We start from the raw sequence: 15323 nt of genomic DNA, 5'->3' as shown, positions 1-15323 counted from the left end.
CTCGGATGTCTACAAACGTTTTCACGTTTCACTGAGGACACGAAGAGCCGCCTGGCGTCGATCGCAGGGCTGAGATTGTGTGGCTAGAGAATCGAAATGAAAGGTCAACCTTTGCCCTTGAATTCTGCGGTGGATTTGTGGCCGTGGGTACATTTTAGCTCGGGATTTTTTACTTCGTTCGGGAGGCTGTCTAGACAGAAGTGTTCGGCCTTCTCTTCTCTTTAAGAAGAGAAAACCAGGATTAAAAAAAAAACGATTAAATCAAGTGAAATCGGTAAAATAACGACACTAGGAGCAAGCAACACACGTATGGAATAAGGTAAGCCATTTTTATTTAATATTTTCACTTTTAACTATCTCTATGGATATCTTGTAGAAAATCCCATACAAATCCTTATAAATTGATATGCAAATTGTGTTACGTGTGTGGTTCTCAAAGAGAGCTTGAGCCGCCTGTGGATAACCTTGCGATCCCACTGAAAAACTTTATCCTTTCTCTAGACATTAATAACTGGTTCCTCATGAAATCTACCAGGGCAGTCTCTTATAACAGCTTATGTGTTATCACTTAAAAAAAAAACATGATAAAATGATTTTTTTCATTCTAGTGGCATAGAATGAAACACTTAAGGTATACCTAACAAAACACTTAAAGTGCTACTGTGACCAAAAAGGCACCTTTCCTTTTCTCCTCAGAGATTCAAATTACTTACCCTAAGTAACAAATTTGCCAAATCTTAAGGCAAAACTCCATCGAGAAGTAATATTATTTTCCCTGTAGATTCGCGATCTAAACGGCCGCCATTATTCGAACTACAGAACTCCGGGCGAAAAAGAAGAAACTGGGTTGAGAACGGAAGTGACGTCAACGACTCAACAAACGTGGCTAATTTGGTATGCCGAGAGAGATTGGTTTTTCTGGTTCCGCAGGAAAGAAGGAATAAACTTCGAAAGAATTGTTCCCCAGCTTTCTTTTGCGTATTTCTTGTAAAAAAATGCCTTCGCGACGTTGTCAAAGTGAGTCGATGACGTCACAACTAAAACCGCTGTAGTTATTTTCGCTGGCTCTCCATTGTGTTATTCGAGCAATGGCAGAATAATTTTTAATGTCTTCGCGCCGCTGTTTTTAAGAAATAACGTTGTCAAATACTTTTCTAAATCTAGTGGCAACTTTTAAATTTTTAAGCAATTTTGGAGCAAGTTTTGGGTGTATTGTCAAGCAATTGATTTTTGCTGGATTTAATTGCGCAATGTATTCATGCCTACTTGGCAGGAACATTTTAGATCAAAGCCACCCGACCTTTGCTAAGAAACCTGCATATAATGATAAAACTGCGTTTACTGAGTAACTTACGTGTGTTCTTACTAGATTTTTAAGTCTGTCGTGTTGAAAGTGTGGCAGTGATCGAGGTTGCAACAAATTGTGCACGCGTGACCTCTACAATTACCTGCTATTTACTCCTTGGTTATTTGGAGTTAAAATGATTAATTTTCCTTGCGTTGACAGGATTATCCATTCGGAAAGGGGTGATTCTCTCAGAAATATTAAATTACCATTTGGGGGTATTCCACATTGTTTTATCATCATTCTGTTACACCCCTGCACAGTGGCTCTTGGAAAATCTACCATCTAAAAGTTGGATCTGGGCGCGAAAATAAAAGGGAATTCCACACTTTCCGTTATTTTCTTGCTGGTGGCGAATTGGACAAGATGTAATGAATCTTCCAAAAAAGCAAAAGAAGTTTTTTAACGTGAGCTCCTTCTTTGCTAATTAAATGTGACGGTTAAATTATTAGTATTAGGAATCGAATTGATATTTAGCTGCGTTACCCCCTTGTTTAAGTTGACCGTAAACATTACCGTAATTGTTCCCGGAGCCCTTTGAAGTTTCTTATCCCGTGGTCGAAAAATTCCAAATTAGGGGTCTTCCAGTGGGAGACTGGAGCCCATTTCTTCATCCAATGCTTCCTGAATCTTTTTGTCTTGAAATCATACCGATACAAGCGTATAACAAGCGAGCTGTAGGCGTCGGGTCGAACCAGCCACAAAGAAACCAGAGAGAAACTAAAACTGCAAGCGAAGCAAAGAAAAACAAACTGCAACCCAATATGAGACCGCTTGTTTGAACTCAGCGATTTTGCACAGACAAGTCCATAGTTACCACTCCTTCCGCCTTGACCATCTTCTCAGTCTCACAGTTTACACAGACAATTAAGAGAGTTTCCAGGTGAGAAGATGAAAGCGACTCAGTGTACAACACGCAGGTATTTTTTTTTTTTTTACTTTTATGGTCTCTTTTAGTCGAAACAATTATCTTACACCCTCATAAGCGTCCCTTATAATTACCGCATCAACAACTAAGGCTATGTGACACTGACTTTGAGTTCCGCAACTACTGTACAAAAATTACGAGCGTCGCCAAAACTTTCGTCGAAGTTCAAAATCTCGTCAATAGTCTCTTGCTCTAAACACTCCTTTCCGTCTCGGAGTCTCGAATTGTTTTATAAAAACGTCCCAAGTTCAACTCTTAGGCCGCGAAGGTGTCTCCAGAGTCTTTAGGAATGTTCTCTGTGTTCATCTCGAGCCAAATGGATACAACATCACGGTAGAAGAAAACCACCGATCGCACAAGACAGAGCAACTGATGCAAGCCTTGAAATTTAAAAATGGTCCCAGTACGAATTGAACACCGATACGGAAAGCCGAAGAAATGCCTGAAAGAGTTTACGGTTAAGAACTCTAAGAATTTTTAGCGTCGCGTAGGTTCGTGAATAAATTTTCCTAAAGAAAAGCCTTTTCATGTGAACCCCACAGCAGGTAACGCTCGTTCAGCGGTACAAATTATATCTCCCTTTCCCAATGAAACATTCTGACTGGATTAGTGAGCTGGGATTCCCGCTCAGTTTCTGTTCATATGAAAAATTTCAGCTTGATTACCGACACGAACTTGGAGCGACCTTTCGACTGAGTTTCATCTCTTAACTGAGACTGCATTTATTTGGTTACTCTCTTGCGCATTGGCATTCGTCTGTCAGAGATTTAACTGTAATAATGATCGATTACACTGCAATCGATGAACCAAATAACATCGACTGCCATCGATCACTAATCAATCGATCACCTCTGCTGGCATCGGTTTCTCGTTAAATACGCTCTGTATAATAGACATAATAGACACGGTACCTTAAAAATATGTTTATTACACTTTACAAGCAACAACGGTGAAGGACACAACACTGATCCACAGTCCACGGACTACCGGCGGATAGACTTACCTGAATGGACTACCCTAGAATGGACTAACCCAAAATCCTATTTCGAAAGAGTTCTTTTTTGAAGCATTGCCATCTATATATTAACATTACACGTGCCTTCGTTATTTACATGCAGTATTATTTAGTTAGATTAAAAGTCAAATATCAACTTCGCGTCAGCGCGGGGAATAGTTTCCGCAGTCTACTTTCTTTCCGCACTTAGCTTATTTTGCTTAATACTTGTGTCCACTTCAATGGTATAATGAAACTTAGTGCTTCTGCTTCGGGCTTCAACTCATCCACGCTTGAAAACACGCGCCGTAGTGAACTCTTGTTTAGGGTGATAGCAATGTGTTTGGTTAAACAACATCCCGCGTCGTTGTGTTACGCTCTCGATATCTTGCTGCCGCAAGCTACATGTACCACTGAATCTAGTGACTGCTAACTGTAGAGAATCTCTGATTTACATGGCAAACATCTGCATCAGTCTATATACTGAAAAAGGAAACAGTAAATATTCATTGGTTTCTCGCCTGTGGGAAGTAGCATAACTTCGAGCTATTTTTCGTAGGAAGGACTTAAGATGTTTAAAAAAATGGTGCTAACGAACTACAAAAGAATCAATTGTCTATTTTAGGGTAGTCCATTTGGAAAGTTCATCTGGGCAGTCCACGGACTGAGTGTTTTGTCCATCACCAGCAAATGTTTGCAAACTTAGACTCCTGAGTGAAATGTAAAGTATGTGGCAGTGAATTCCACGAGTCTCATATTCCGTCTGCAGAAAAGCTTACAGCCGTCGCTATTTACATAAGTTAATTGAATTATAAATCAATCAGCCAATGAACTTAGACTTTTCCTTCCATATTGTAAACGATCGAAGGGATTCATTGGGTTTTACCAAGACTTTTTATCATTAACTCTCTCAAAAGGAGACATCTCATGTACCTTTGCTAAGTATAAACTGTGAAAGGCTATTTTTTTGGATTAAACTTCGTGACGCCTAGGTGTTTTCGTGCGATTGCTTCGAAATCACGCGAAAAGTCTCGTCTTACCCACGTAGTGTCACGAAACCATAATTACATTATCTCGAATGCTGCCTCTAAAAATTAAATGTAATATTTACTCTGTGCACACTCACTAGATGCGGGAATGATCTCAAACACCAATCGATAGATGAATTTTGGGATTATCGATTGGTCATCGTTTGCCATCGATTGGCCAATGCTAATCGATGCCAAGTATGTAAACCGTCAGTCGATTGGCGTCTATTGATCGATTGATTTTTGGATCATCGACTTTCATTGATTGTTCAGGCTTCGAATTTAGAACAGACTGTTGTAAGTCGGTAAGTGATACTTGGAGAAAACCGTAGCGTATCCACCAATATGAATATCGAAATACGCTAAAGCTAGGACAACTTCCTTCCCAGGGCCTTTTCTCTTGGTCGGGGGCTGGGGCGGGAAAAGGGAAGAGGCCCTGGAACGAGGTTGAAGCTGGAATTAACCTCAATCCTGACCTAATGAACGTATTTTTCTTTAGAAACAATAAATAACTTCGTTTTTTGCTATATGTGACATTTTAAACTGCCATAGCAGTGGGGACGCTCGTCAACATAATAATACGAAAAACTTTTCACTGTAAATACCGCTTTGATTGCTCCGAATTGACTTCAAACGGTTCAACCTCGTTCCCAGGGCTTTTCCCTTTTTGAATATTTTGTGGGGCGTGTTGCATCAGTGAATTATAATTTGTTTCCTCAATAAGCTGAAATGTTTTAATAGTTTTTCATGAAGAGTAAATCTCCCTTCCAAAATGAAGCAGTGAAGGTGTATAATAAATACTTTTTGTTCTTGGGCCATAATAATTTCATCTAAAATAAGACACAAACAGCAGTGATAAACATATTGAACTTGCACATTTTGATTATGACTTGACGTTTCGTATGTACTCAACATACATACATTTTCAAAAGTAATCGGTGAAATTTAAATATATATACATAACTGTTTTAAATTTCAACGGTTACTTTTGAAAATGTACGTTGAGTACATACGAAACGTCAATTCATAATCAAAATGTGCAAGTTCAATATGTTTATCACTGCTGTTTGTGTCTTATTTTTGATCGAAGGTGTATAACCTTAAATTTGTGCAAAGTAGTGGTGTGTCATAATAGACATATGCTTTGGTGCGGTTTTCAAAAGGTCAACAGCGATGTGGAAGATCTAAAGTGCTGTGAACACAAACGATTTACAGCCGTGAGTGTAAATCACGACCGACCGAACCGACCGACCGACCGACCGACCGACCGACCGACCGACCGACCGACCGACCGACCGACCGACCGACCGAACCGACCGACCGACCGACCGACCGACCGAACCGACCGACCGACCGACCGACCGAACCGACCGACCGACCGACCGAACCGACCGACCGACCGACCGACCGACCGAACCGACCGACCGACCGACCGACCGACCGACCGACCGACCGAACCGACCGACCGACCGACCGACCGACCGACCGAACCGACCGACCGACCGACCGACCGACCGACCGACCTGCACAGCGGACAGTTTTGTATGCACCAAAAAAATGAACGGCGAAGCCACTAGAGGCTTGGGGAGGAAGAAATTATATATTAGGGTAGTTTGTCTTTTCTGCTCGCGGCTTTGCCTCTCATCACTTACTGCACACAACACCGCCAGTTACCCAGGCTACACAACAACTAGCATCTGCAGTGAAAAAGAAATAGTCAACAGTAGAATCTGAGCCGAAACCTGAGCACGTACCGAAAAGCGTCCAAACAGCATTATGCAGGACGTTTGTCATATTTGAACTTGGTAATGGGCTATGCTCACCATACAGTTATTGTGGCTCAGTGGTAGAGCATCGGAACGCGGAATGGTCTGAGGTTCAATTCCCCAGGATGTTTTCTTTGTTCCACGTTCGTGACTAGACGAAAAAAGATCTTTCTTTATTTCTTTACCGAGCTCAAACTTACCATCTCTTTACAGACAGTGTAGTTGTGACGCTCTCGATGAAAAAATAGATGTCAGATAATCAACTTGATAACTGCGGTCGCACGAAGATGACTGCCTAATAGCAGAAAAGTAGTTAAAAAGCTGACGTTTCGAGCGTTAGCCCTTCGTCAGAGCAAATGACGACGGGCGAACGTTCGAAATGGCAGATTTTTGAAGCTCTTTTACAGTGGCCAATTTTCCGAATATAAAAAAGCCAAATTATCTCGTTATACCAGTACTAGTGCAGCAATACGGTTTCTTTAAAAAACTTACCTCTTTACCTAATTAAAAGAGTTCCACTGTGAGATTTCCAGATGTAAGAATAAGGTATTATTTACGCTCATTTAGGTAATTATGGATGGAAGCTGGTCAACTAGACAAAGGTAGATTCATTTCGTTTATCACCCACCTCTGATCTACTTGCTAAGTTAAGAAATGGCTGTCGCACTGGACCCAGACGAAGTGCTTTGTTCCACGAGCGGGAAAGATAACTTCTACAGAATATCGCGCCTTCTCATAAGTGGAGGTACTACACTACTTAGAGAGGTGTTTGATCAGAAGTGCCCACCAGATTGTCTTCCTCAAAAATTAAATGAGCTTAGAGCGGCAAAGCTCACAAAGCCACAGAGGGACTGTCTGTACCCCTCCCCAGGGACTTATGGCAAATCAGAAGATTTCGATATTACTCTGCTCTTCTATTTGTTAAAGACAATTTGCAACCTCACCCCTCCTGGCACGGGCTGGGATGTATTACCGGCCCCCACCGATCACAGTTTGGCTGCAGATTTAGCAAGAATCAAGCATTACAGGAACACGGTGTATGGCCACGTAACTTGGAATATGGAGATAGCAGATGACGAGTTTCTACAGCTTTGGGAGGATATCAGCCAGGCGCTAATAGGTATCGCGGGACACATCAGCCCAATAAAGAAACGTGATTGGCAGAAGGCCATTGTTAACCTTTTGAATGATCCTCTTACAACCGATGATGAAAGAAATGTACAGGAACTGCAGGAATGGTACAAAGAAGACATGACTCTTAAGCAGGCCGTGGGTGAATTAACACAAAAAGTCGATAAAGTACTTGAAAGAGCCGATAAACCTAGTAAAGAGTCGAAGAACCACCCTCCTCGTGAATGTCCTTCGGCCCCAAAAGGTGACAGTAATGAAGGAATTGGTGAGTTCTAGGATTAAACTTGTTGTTTGTTAAACTTTCCTCCCTCACTTTTCGAAAATTCCCGCATGAACCGGCAGTGCCCAAGAAGTCACTGAGCAGAGCCCTGTGGCTGTAAACTAAAGTGTTAAAATCTGGTCAATAAGAGTGTCCCGCTTGCACTGAACCTTGAATGCTTAGGCTTATGTATTAGTTAAACTACAGGAATATGTAACGTTCTGTTCTTCCAAACAAACTTTTCCCGTTACAATTCTACCACGCTTTTTTGTTGGAGAAACAAAAGGATTTCAAACTTCCACTAACTCCACGATGTTTTAAGTCGATAAAGCCTGCAGTGTGTTGGTAACAATATGTTATTTCGATGACGCATCACAGATGGACTCCAGCTATAAATTACGTTGCAGTCTCGGAATAGCAACGGCCATTAAAGCGCGTCCTAAGAATGTGTGCGTTTCTTCCCCTGCGAGTAAGTTTAAAACATTGAGCAATGCTAGCAAGTCAGAGGTCTACAAGGGATCTGGCACTAATAATAACGAGGGGCTCAACACTGCCAGACCCCTTACAGACAGTCTCGCCGGCTCACGCTGCTTCAGTCATGGCCTCATACGTTCCAACGTGTAGAAACGCTAATACCGCAGGCTTGCTCGTGTGCTACGTCCCCAGTCTCAAAATTACCCTTCTTCAAACGGCGAGCAAATCGTTTACTTTCGAATGGTATAACAATCTGCTTGAAACTCGTAGGAGAAGTCAAGTTTCGACAGAAAATGAATTTGTGCAATACTAAACTATTAAACATGCAATAACACGTTCTCTTTTTCGGGGAAGCCGGCGCAACAGTGTAAAGGTGTAAGAATTCCGCGATTGGTTTGAGCCCTGAACTGATTATGAGTCTGGATTAACAGTTGTTTTTTTCCTTTTCTTGTTTTACGTGCATCTAAACAAAAGATATAGCTCTCATTCAGCTGGTTATTGAATGTGTAGCCACGCATTTTGATCAACGACGAGAATCTCCAAGGAACAGGAGAGCCACCACACAAGATGTTTTAAACCTTGCTGCGCAGACGTACTTAATAAACATGCAGCCCTCCACTCCGGAAGAACAAAATAAATTTCTAGATTATTTGAGGGAAATACGACGTTTGTTGTTTATCGATGCCAAAGAAGGGAGCTTGATCATCACAGTGGGATGTAGATCTGTTCAGATACTCGATGACTTATGGAAAGACTATTGCGCTGGTCGTGTAACTGAAATGGCACAGAAATACCTTGTAACGAAGCGAGTTCTGGATGACCTTGGTCTTACCGAGGCAAAACTCACCACAAAAATTCCAGAGGAGGAGTACAAAACTTGTCGAAAGCAATTATCGGTGTATGCAGGTAAGCTCGAGATGCATCTTCAACCACCATCTGGCCTTCAGTGCAGGATTTAAAGAACTACTCTGTGTTATAGGAGGACATGTATGATGCACGATCCTCGCAGTAGAGAGCGCTATTTATGCAATAGCGAGAATCAGACCTGAAAAAAATCAGGCCTGTACGGGATTCGAACCACTGACCTCTGCGATACTAGTGCAGCGCTCTACCAATTGAGCTAACAAGCCAACTGGGAGCAGGCCGTTAAGTTGATTCGTAATAAACCCGTGATGATAAATCAGATACGATCAATATATGAAGTTCATATATTGATCGTATAGGAGGACATGCTATCCAAGTTGAAAATAATTGGATGAAAAAAATTCTGAAAACGGCCAAAATTGGCTGTCAGAGTAATTTTTCCAACCCAATTATTTCCAAAATTGGACGAGCAGGTGGTCCTCTCACTTATTAATTATATAGCTAGTCATTCAAACTATTATTCTATAATTTTTTTAAACTGTCCAATTAAGGGTTAATTTTGATAGTTTGAAACTATACAAATTAATCCCTTATTGGACAGTTTCAAAAAATTATAGAATATTAATGATAGCTATGCTGAAACTTTCGGATTAACGACCAGCTATACAATGGAGTTAGAAACTTCTTGCTTCTTTTATCGAGGCTGGGCATTGCGAGTCGATCACGGAAGTGAAACTGTTATTGATGCTGCAACGAGGATATCGAAAGTACAAATCTGAAAACGCCTAGACTCATCCAACATGAAGTTTCAAGCTCCTCTTTTGTTGTAGCTTTGTTGCTACAATGTAATGAAGTTAGTAGTGTACCGCGTCTGCTTACGGAACTACTTGGCCGAGCGATTTTTACATCTCTTACCCACACTCGGTCCCAGGCCTTGCGGGATTCCGTAAGCAGACGCGGTACACTACTGAAGTTGTCATTCTTAAATTTATGTCGCTTTATTAAACCTCAGGAAAGTTGGCCATATTTAAGTGTGCATTCTATGTTGTGAATACTTCGAAACTTAAATGCATGTTGTAATAAAGAAAAACAGAAACAAAAAACTGTTTTTGCTTCTTTGTAGAACTTAAACAGATAATTCAGCGGTTGAAGGATTACCAAGGTAAACTTCAAAGAAGTTTTGTCAAATGGGCTAAAATTAGAAATGAAATCAGAGACTTGCTTTCGGAGTTTGTAAACAGACGTCAAGAACGAAGGATGCACTTTGGTAGAGCATCTCGGATCACGGCCGCAGTAGGGGCAGCACTTACAACAGATATCGTTACAGGCTTATTTGCAGTCCTCGTGTATTGTTCTATAAGCTGCCTTTTCGGAGAAAATCGCAGAAAATCTCTTACTGCACAAGACATAAAAGCTTTGCAAGAGGTTGCTTTAAACATGAACCACCTTCAGCGGCGCGTTGCTCACCTAGCTGTGTATTGTCGTGACAACACCGAACGAGTACTATCGAGCAGAGTTTTGGCCCGAGAATATCCCTTTATACTTGAGACCCTACGAAAGCCAGGATCAGAAGTTCGTCTTGCACCGACGTCAACACTATCAACACTAATCGAAAGAGAATCAAACATCCATACGCAGCGTTTACCCAGGTTAGTAGCTAGCCTTGTTGAGAATGAATCTAATCAGGGAGAAGCTAAGAGAACTTGCAGAGAAATTCTAAATGAGCTAAGTGAAGAACCGAATGAGGGAGAAATCAAGAGAATGGTCTTCGATTTTATCAATGAAGAGTTTATCAGGCAGATGTAAAGAGGTAACAAGTAGAGGATGGATATCTTCTTTGTGTCATATGGTCACCGGCCGAAGCTAGTGACAATAGGGACTTTAAGCAAACCACGACGGCTACGACAACGAGAACGTGGAAAAACAATGGATCTAATTGGCAAAACAATAGCCCAGCACGTGCGTTTTCAAACTTTGTACATTTCTTAGCTGTCCTTTGCAAAACAACAACGTGAAATCACCAAAATTTGCGTCGTCTGTGAAGCCAAACCGCAGCGGCACGTTATTTTAATTGACATTTGGAACTCAACGCTACTTTTATGCGTTATGTTGAGTTTGAGGTCTGGCGCCCTATGAGACGGTAAACACATCCATCCATTTTCGAAATTCTAACTAAAAGTGGAAACATCTTTTAATTGACGTCTTCCGTGGCGTTGCCGTCCTGACTGCTTAAAGACCCTAATCATGCAACAATAGCAGCGGTCGATAATACCGATAAAGGAAAAGTGAGTAGTGCTTTTGTACGCGCTGATTAGCTAGTTCGGAAGAAAATAGGAAGAACTATTCACCTTTGAACGGCCATGAGACAAAATCGCGCGTCAAGAGTTAAATTTCTGGTCATTCTCGGTATACTGAAAGAAATAAACTTATTTTTTGATATCTTTGTGGAATATACTAAAACAAATATTCACCTAATTGTCGGTGAAATTGGTGGATATTTACCTCGCCGCTCCGCAGCTTGGTGAATACCATCAGTATTCACTTTCACTTTGGTGAATAATTGTCAATAATTATGTAGTTAATTGCGGAATAGGCGAGTTATATTTTTAGTGCATATTTCAGACGAGCGGTCGAGCGTGGGGAACGATTCACGCTCGAAATAAGGAGAACGTTTCACGCAACCCTCTTTTTGTGGTACTGTTTCCTCGGGTTCGTCTCGCAGTCACCTCTGCTCGCCTGAAAAAAGCGAAGATAAAGAAACAAACAAGCGCGCACCCGTTAAAAAATGGCTCATCGTTTGATTTCGGAGGTTTTGCGGAAAGGGAATCAACTAAAGCCGGTGGGCGCAGCAGCACCACATTTGGCAATTGTCGTCCATGTGCCGTATTCGCCATTGATTTTTAAAAGCCCGAGTAAGTTGAAAAGAGGGAGTCAAGGGAGATGTCAGTCCGGTCCCAATTCACGGCTGGTTATACAATCTGTGACCAGATCCGACTAATGAAAACTATGAATTGGACGCTAGTTTTTTTGAGAAGCTCGTTATAAGAATGATTTTTTTTTGTATATATTGGACAAATTTTAGTCAGCTTATGCTTGGGGTACATTTACCTTGTTATTCGACATTCTGTAATTAAGTATAAAAGTCTAAAAGTTGGAGACTGTTAATGGATGTTTTACCAATAGACGATTTGTTGTAAATGGTTTTGACCGAGGGGGTAACATTTGATCGCGTAGTCTGACCCTTCGGGTGGGCGTATTCATGAGAAGGACTGTTGTCGGTCAGTGGTGACTGATGTTTCAACAACCTGTGAGGAAGAGACGAGGAGAGGTTTTGTCAGATTAGGAAATTTGTCTCTGCACGCTGCGCAAAGTCATGAGAGAACATTTTAGCTTAGTTGTCCGTTCTTATGTGTCAATCAATTCAAAACTCCAACATCCACCTCGGGCAATCCCCTGGGCATTCGAACTTTTGAGGATTGGCCTGTTCAAATTCCCGCTGCCCGGGCCAAAGTTGCGCCCAAATGCCCCACCCGATATTAAGCGCTTCTATGTGTAATCAAGAAATGTTGTAAAATTCAGCAGTCATGTATTACTTTTTGGCGCTGCTGTTAGGTTTTTCGCTTGTAAGCATCATTCTACGATGTGAAAATTGTCTTTGAAAGCCATTCGTTCAGGAAGAAGACTCTAACTTTAATGTCCTCCTTTAAAACATCTGTATAACGCCGGAAAGACTTCAAATGCCTTAACCCACCGAGACAAGGTTCAAATTCCCCACCCCCCGGCCATTGATGACGGTCAAATGCCCTTGGATTGCCGAGGGGGGGAGGGGTGTTGAAGCTTCGAGTTGATGCCTCCATTTGGCGCAAAAAAGTACTCGGATGGTTTGTCCCCGAATACCTGAGCATGCTTTTGCGCACATGCAGTCCGTTACGTTTGTTTATATACTTCAAACATTTTGGCTGCCTGCGAAAAAAACAGGTTTCAAACAGCTGGTATTTTGTCATATTCTCTTTTCTTTTCAATGATGGTTATCTGTATGGTTTATTATAGAAATATAACTATGCTTGAGTTGAGTATGAGATCATGAATTATCAAAATCGAGGTCACAAGGTTTGATAATTCGTGATATCAGGCGAAAACCGAATTCAATTGGCGAGGGCGGTCCAATCCGGGTAGTGGATGGGGACTGGAGGGGTAAATGGGGTCCAAATCTTCAGGGACATCCTAATCCACTAGGGCACCGGTCGCACCGGTGTAGTTGTACAAGCTCATCTTAAGAGTCCCCGAGGTATTGTGGGTAAGTTATCTTCTTGGAGTTGCGCGTGAAGCTTCGCTGATCTGTGGCCAACTTTTACCAGCATTGAACACCTGCTTTGTAACTGATGAAGAGATGTTCATTTACAGCTTTTTCTTAATCTCAAACGACAAATCAGTTGAATTGTTCTATCTGTAATCGATAATTTGATTTTATGGGACCAAAGGGCAAGCTTCAGGAAAAAATATGATTTTCGTAAAAACAAAAAGAGAAGAATGGTCCCGCATGCGAGAAGATAAAGTTGCTCCGAGCGCTGAAAGGAAGAAAAATACTAACCCGTAGTCGGCAGGATTCGAACCTGCGCGGGGAAACCCCAATGGATTTCTAGTCCATCGCCTTAACCACTCGGCCACGACTACCTGCACGGTCACATGAGGGGAATATTGGTTTGAAAATATAACGAGCTAATTCTTCCAAGCTGTTTTTCTACAAATTATTGAATATATCCAGTAGCAAAAAATGAAAGATTTACCATATAAGTCTGTTATATTAGTAATTTTTTTCATGATAGCTGCAGGTATGTAACGAACATTAGAATTCTGAAAAATTATAATTTTGAGAAAATGTGAATTTAGCAAGCCATGTAAATTAAACCAGAGATATCAAACGCATTCATATATCAAACACATTCATAGAGCAATACATTTTCAGCTTTCTTTTAATGACTGTTTCAAGTATACTTCAAGACTGGTCTTATCAACACACTCCATCAATTCTGATTTTTCAACAATTTGATGAAGCTAAATTTCAGTTCATAGACTTGGATATCAGATATTTAAGAAATCAATTTCCAATTAGACTGCTGTCATAATTGGCATGTCAGACACAATTACCAACCAATGAATGGGTTAACAATGTGGTGCCTGTCCAAAGGTAATTCAGAAGAGATAATGGCAATACTGCTGGAGACCCAAAGGCAGTTTGCTGTAATGCGAGGGGAATAAACTATGCTGCAAGGCAGTCATAAGATTGTATAAAAAATTACCTGCTTATTCTTTGTCATCTTTTGTGTAACGGCACTCTGAACTTTTACTTCCCCTGTCCCCAATCCCCACTGTGGGAGACACATTGGCCCAATAGTTGAGACACTGAGCTCAAGGTCACTGAGAGTACCAGGTTCAAGGTTCAAGGTTCATTTATTTGACACTATTCACATAAAATTAACATAGATAAAGAAGTATAATTGCAACAAATGATTACAGAATAAAATACATAAAGTACAGATAATAAAAATGTGTGTGGTGGTCAAAGTAGTGAAGGCTGGGGCCTGTTTCTTGAAAGTCCTGGTAACTTTACAGGCCTAAAACCATCTCTTAAAATCAAAATTTCAAGAAAAGAGTTAAGGGGCAGGTTCTGGTACCCTAACCAGTCCATTTCATTTCTTTGGCTGATGATTTTATTCAAAACCCACATCTTGTGCATGGTGACTAGGTGGTGATTAGGGCGTCAAGCTAAAACACATCAAAATGGCCTCAAATTGCGAGGAGAACAACACAGACTACTCTCTATGAAGGTAAGACTGTACTTTCTTTGACTATGTCACACAACTTTATATTTACAGAGCTCAAAAGCAAGTCCAACTAAACCACTATACAAGCTCTTTAATAATCCACTGTGAAAGAGCCTGTAACAGAGCTTGGGCCACCTATGTTATCAATTAGACCATGGTTTATTATTGGCAAAGAGGTGAGAGCTAAAACCCCTTCAGATGAACCCCTTTCTTAGGAATACTGTTAAGATGTAACTACAATGAGACCCAAATTAAACCTTTGAGAGTGACCCAGCTTATGTCCCTTTACAGTATCAAGGCAAGGTTCCAGTTTAGCTTCATATCGTTTTTGTTCTGAACATTTGTCACTCTTCACCACTGCCTTCCATTTTCTCAGGAAACAAAGAATTTGACAAGAAATTTGGCCCACTTGTTTCTCCATGTTCCTTTAATTTTAGATATATACAGTCAATGAAGATGGTTTGAGATTAATCTTGAATAATTACCAGCATTTCAATCAGCATGACATCCCAAACTCCCAAAAATTTCAAATCCTAATTCTGGAAGCTTTTAGAAAGGCTTATTTATAACAAATACTTTGATTAACAGAGTTCAGCCATTATTTCACACTGGAAGATTACTCCTGTCAGTAGTTAGGCTGAAGTTTATGAATTTTTTTTTTTGTAAATAATACAATCACAACTTAACATGAGTAGCAAATAGCAGCAAG

General features: G+C 40.9%; 1 protein-coding gene and 1 non-coding gene across 3 annotated transcripts; one reads left to right on the top strand and one right to left on the bottom strand.

The window, feature by feature from the left end:
• Positions 1-1958: 1958 nt before the first annotated feature.
• On the top strand, positions 1959-14357 carry LOC111328564 (uncharacterized). Of its 2 annotated transcripts, none has more exons than XM_022933027.2 (4): positions 1959-2228; positions 6629-7457; positions 8400-8831; positions 9913-14357. In XM_022933027.2, exons 2-4 carry the CDS (start codon positions 6716-6718, stop codon positions 10593-10595), a joined length of 1857 nt encoding a protein of 618 aa, XP_022788762.2. In that variant the 5' UTR covers positions 1959-2228; positions 6629-6715; the 3' UTR covers positions 10596-14357. The 2 variants fall into 2 exon arrangements, with proteins under 2 accessions (XP_022788762.2, XP_022788761.2); XM_022933026.2 differs by having other exon boundaries at positions 1959-2265.
• On the bottom strand, positions 13382-13463 carry Trnas-aga (transfer RNA serine (anticodon AGA)). The gene has a single exon. It is a non-coding gene; the product is annotated as a tRNA-Ser (tRNA).
• Positions 14358-15323: the final 966 nt, after the last annotated feature.

The sequence above is a fragment of the Stylophora pistillata genome, chromosome 8 (genome assembly GCF_964205215.1).
Source record: "Stylophora pistillata chromosome 8, jaStyPist1.2, whole genome shotgun sequence".
NCBI lineage: Eukaryota > Metazoa > Cnidaria > Anthozoa > Scleractinia > Pocilloporidae > Stylophora > Stylophora pistillata.
The sequence above is the reverse complement of the archived record's forward strand: the minus strand, read 5'-3'. Positions and strand labels throughout refer to the sequence as shown.

Bases quoted from the DNA above. Each gene is read 5' to 3' on its own strand.
- LOC111328564 (XM_022933027.2), top strand. From the start codon at position 6,716: ATGGCTGTCGCACTGGACCCAGACGAAGTGCTTTGTTCCACGAGCGGG. The intron at 7,458-8,399 runs GTGAGTTCTAGG...TCTAAACAAAAG, and splicing joins TGACAGTAATGAAGGAATTG to ATATAGCTCTCATTCAGCTG. The intron at 8,832-9,912 runs GTAAGCTCGAGA...GCTTCTTTGTAG, and splicing joins GCAATTATCGGTGTATGCAG to AACTTAAACAGATAATTCAG.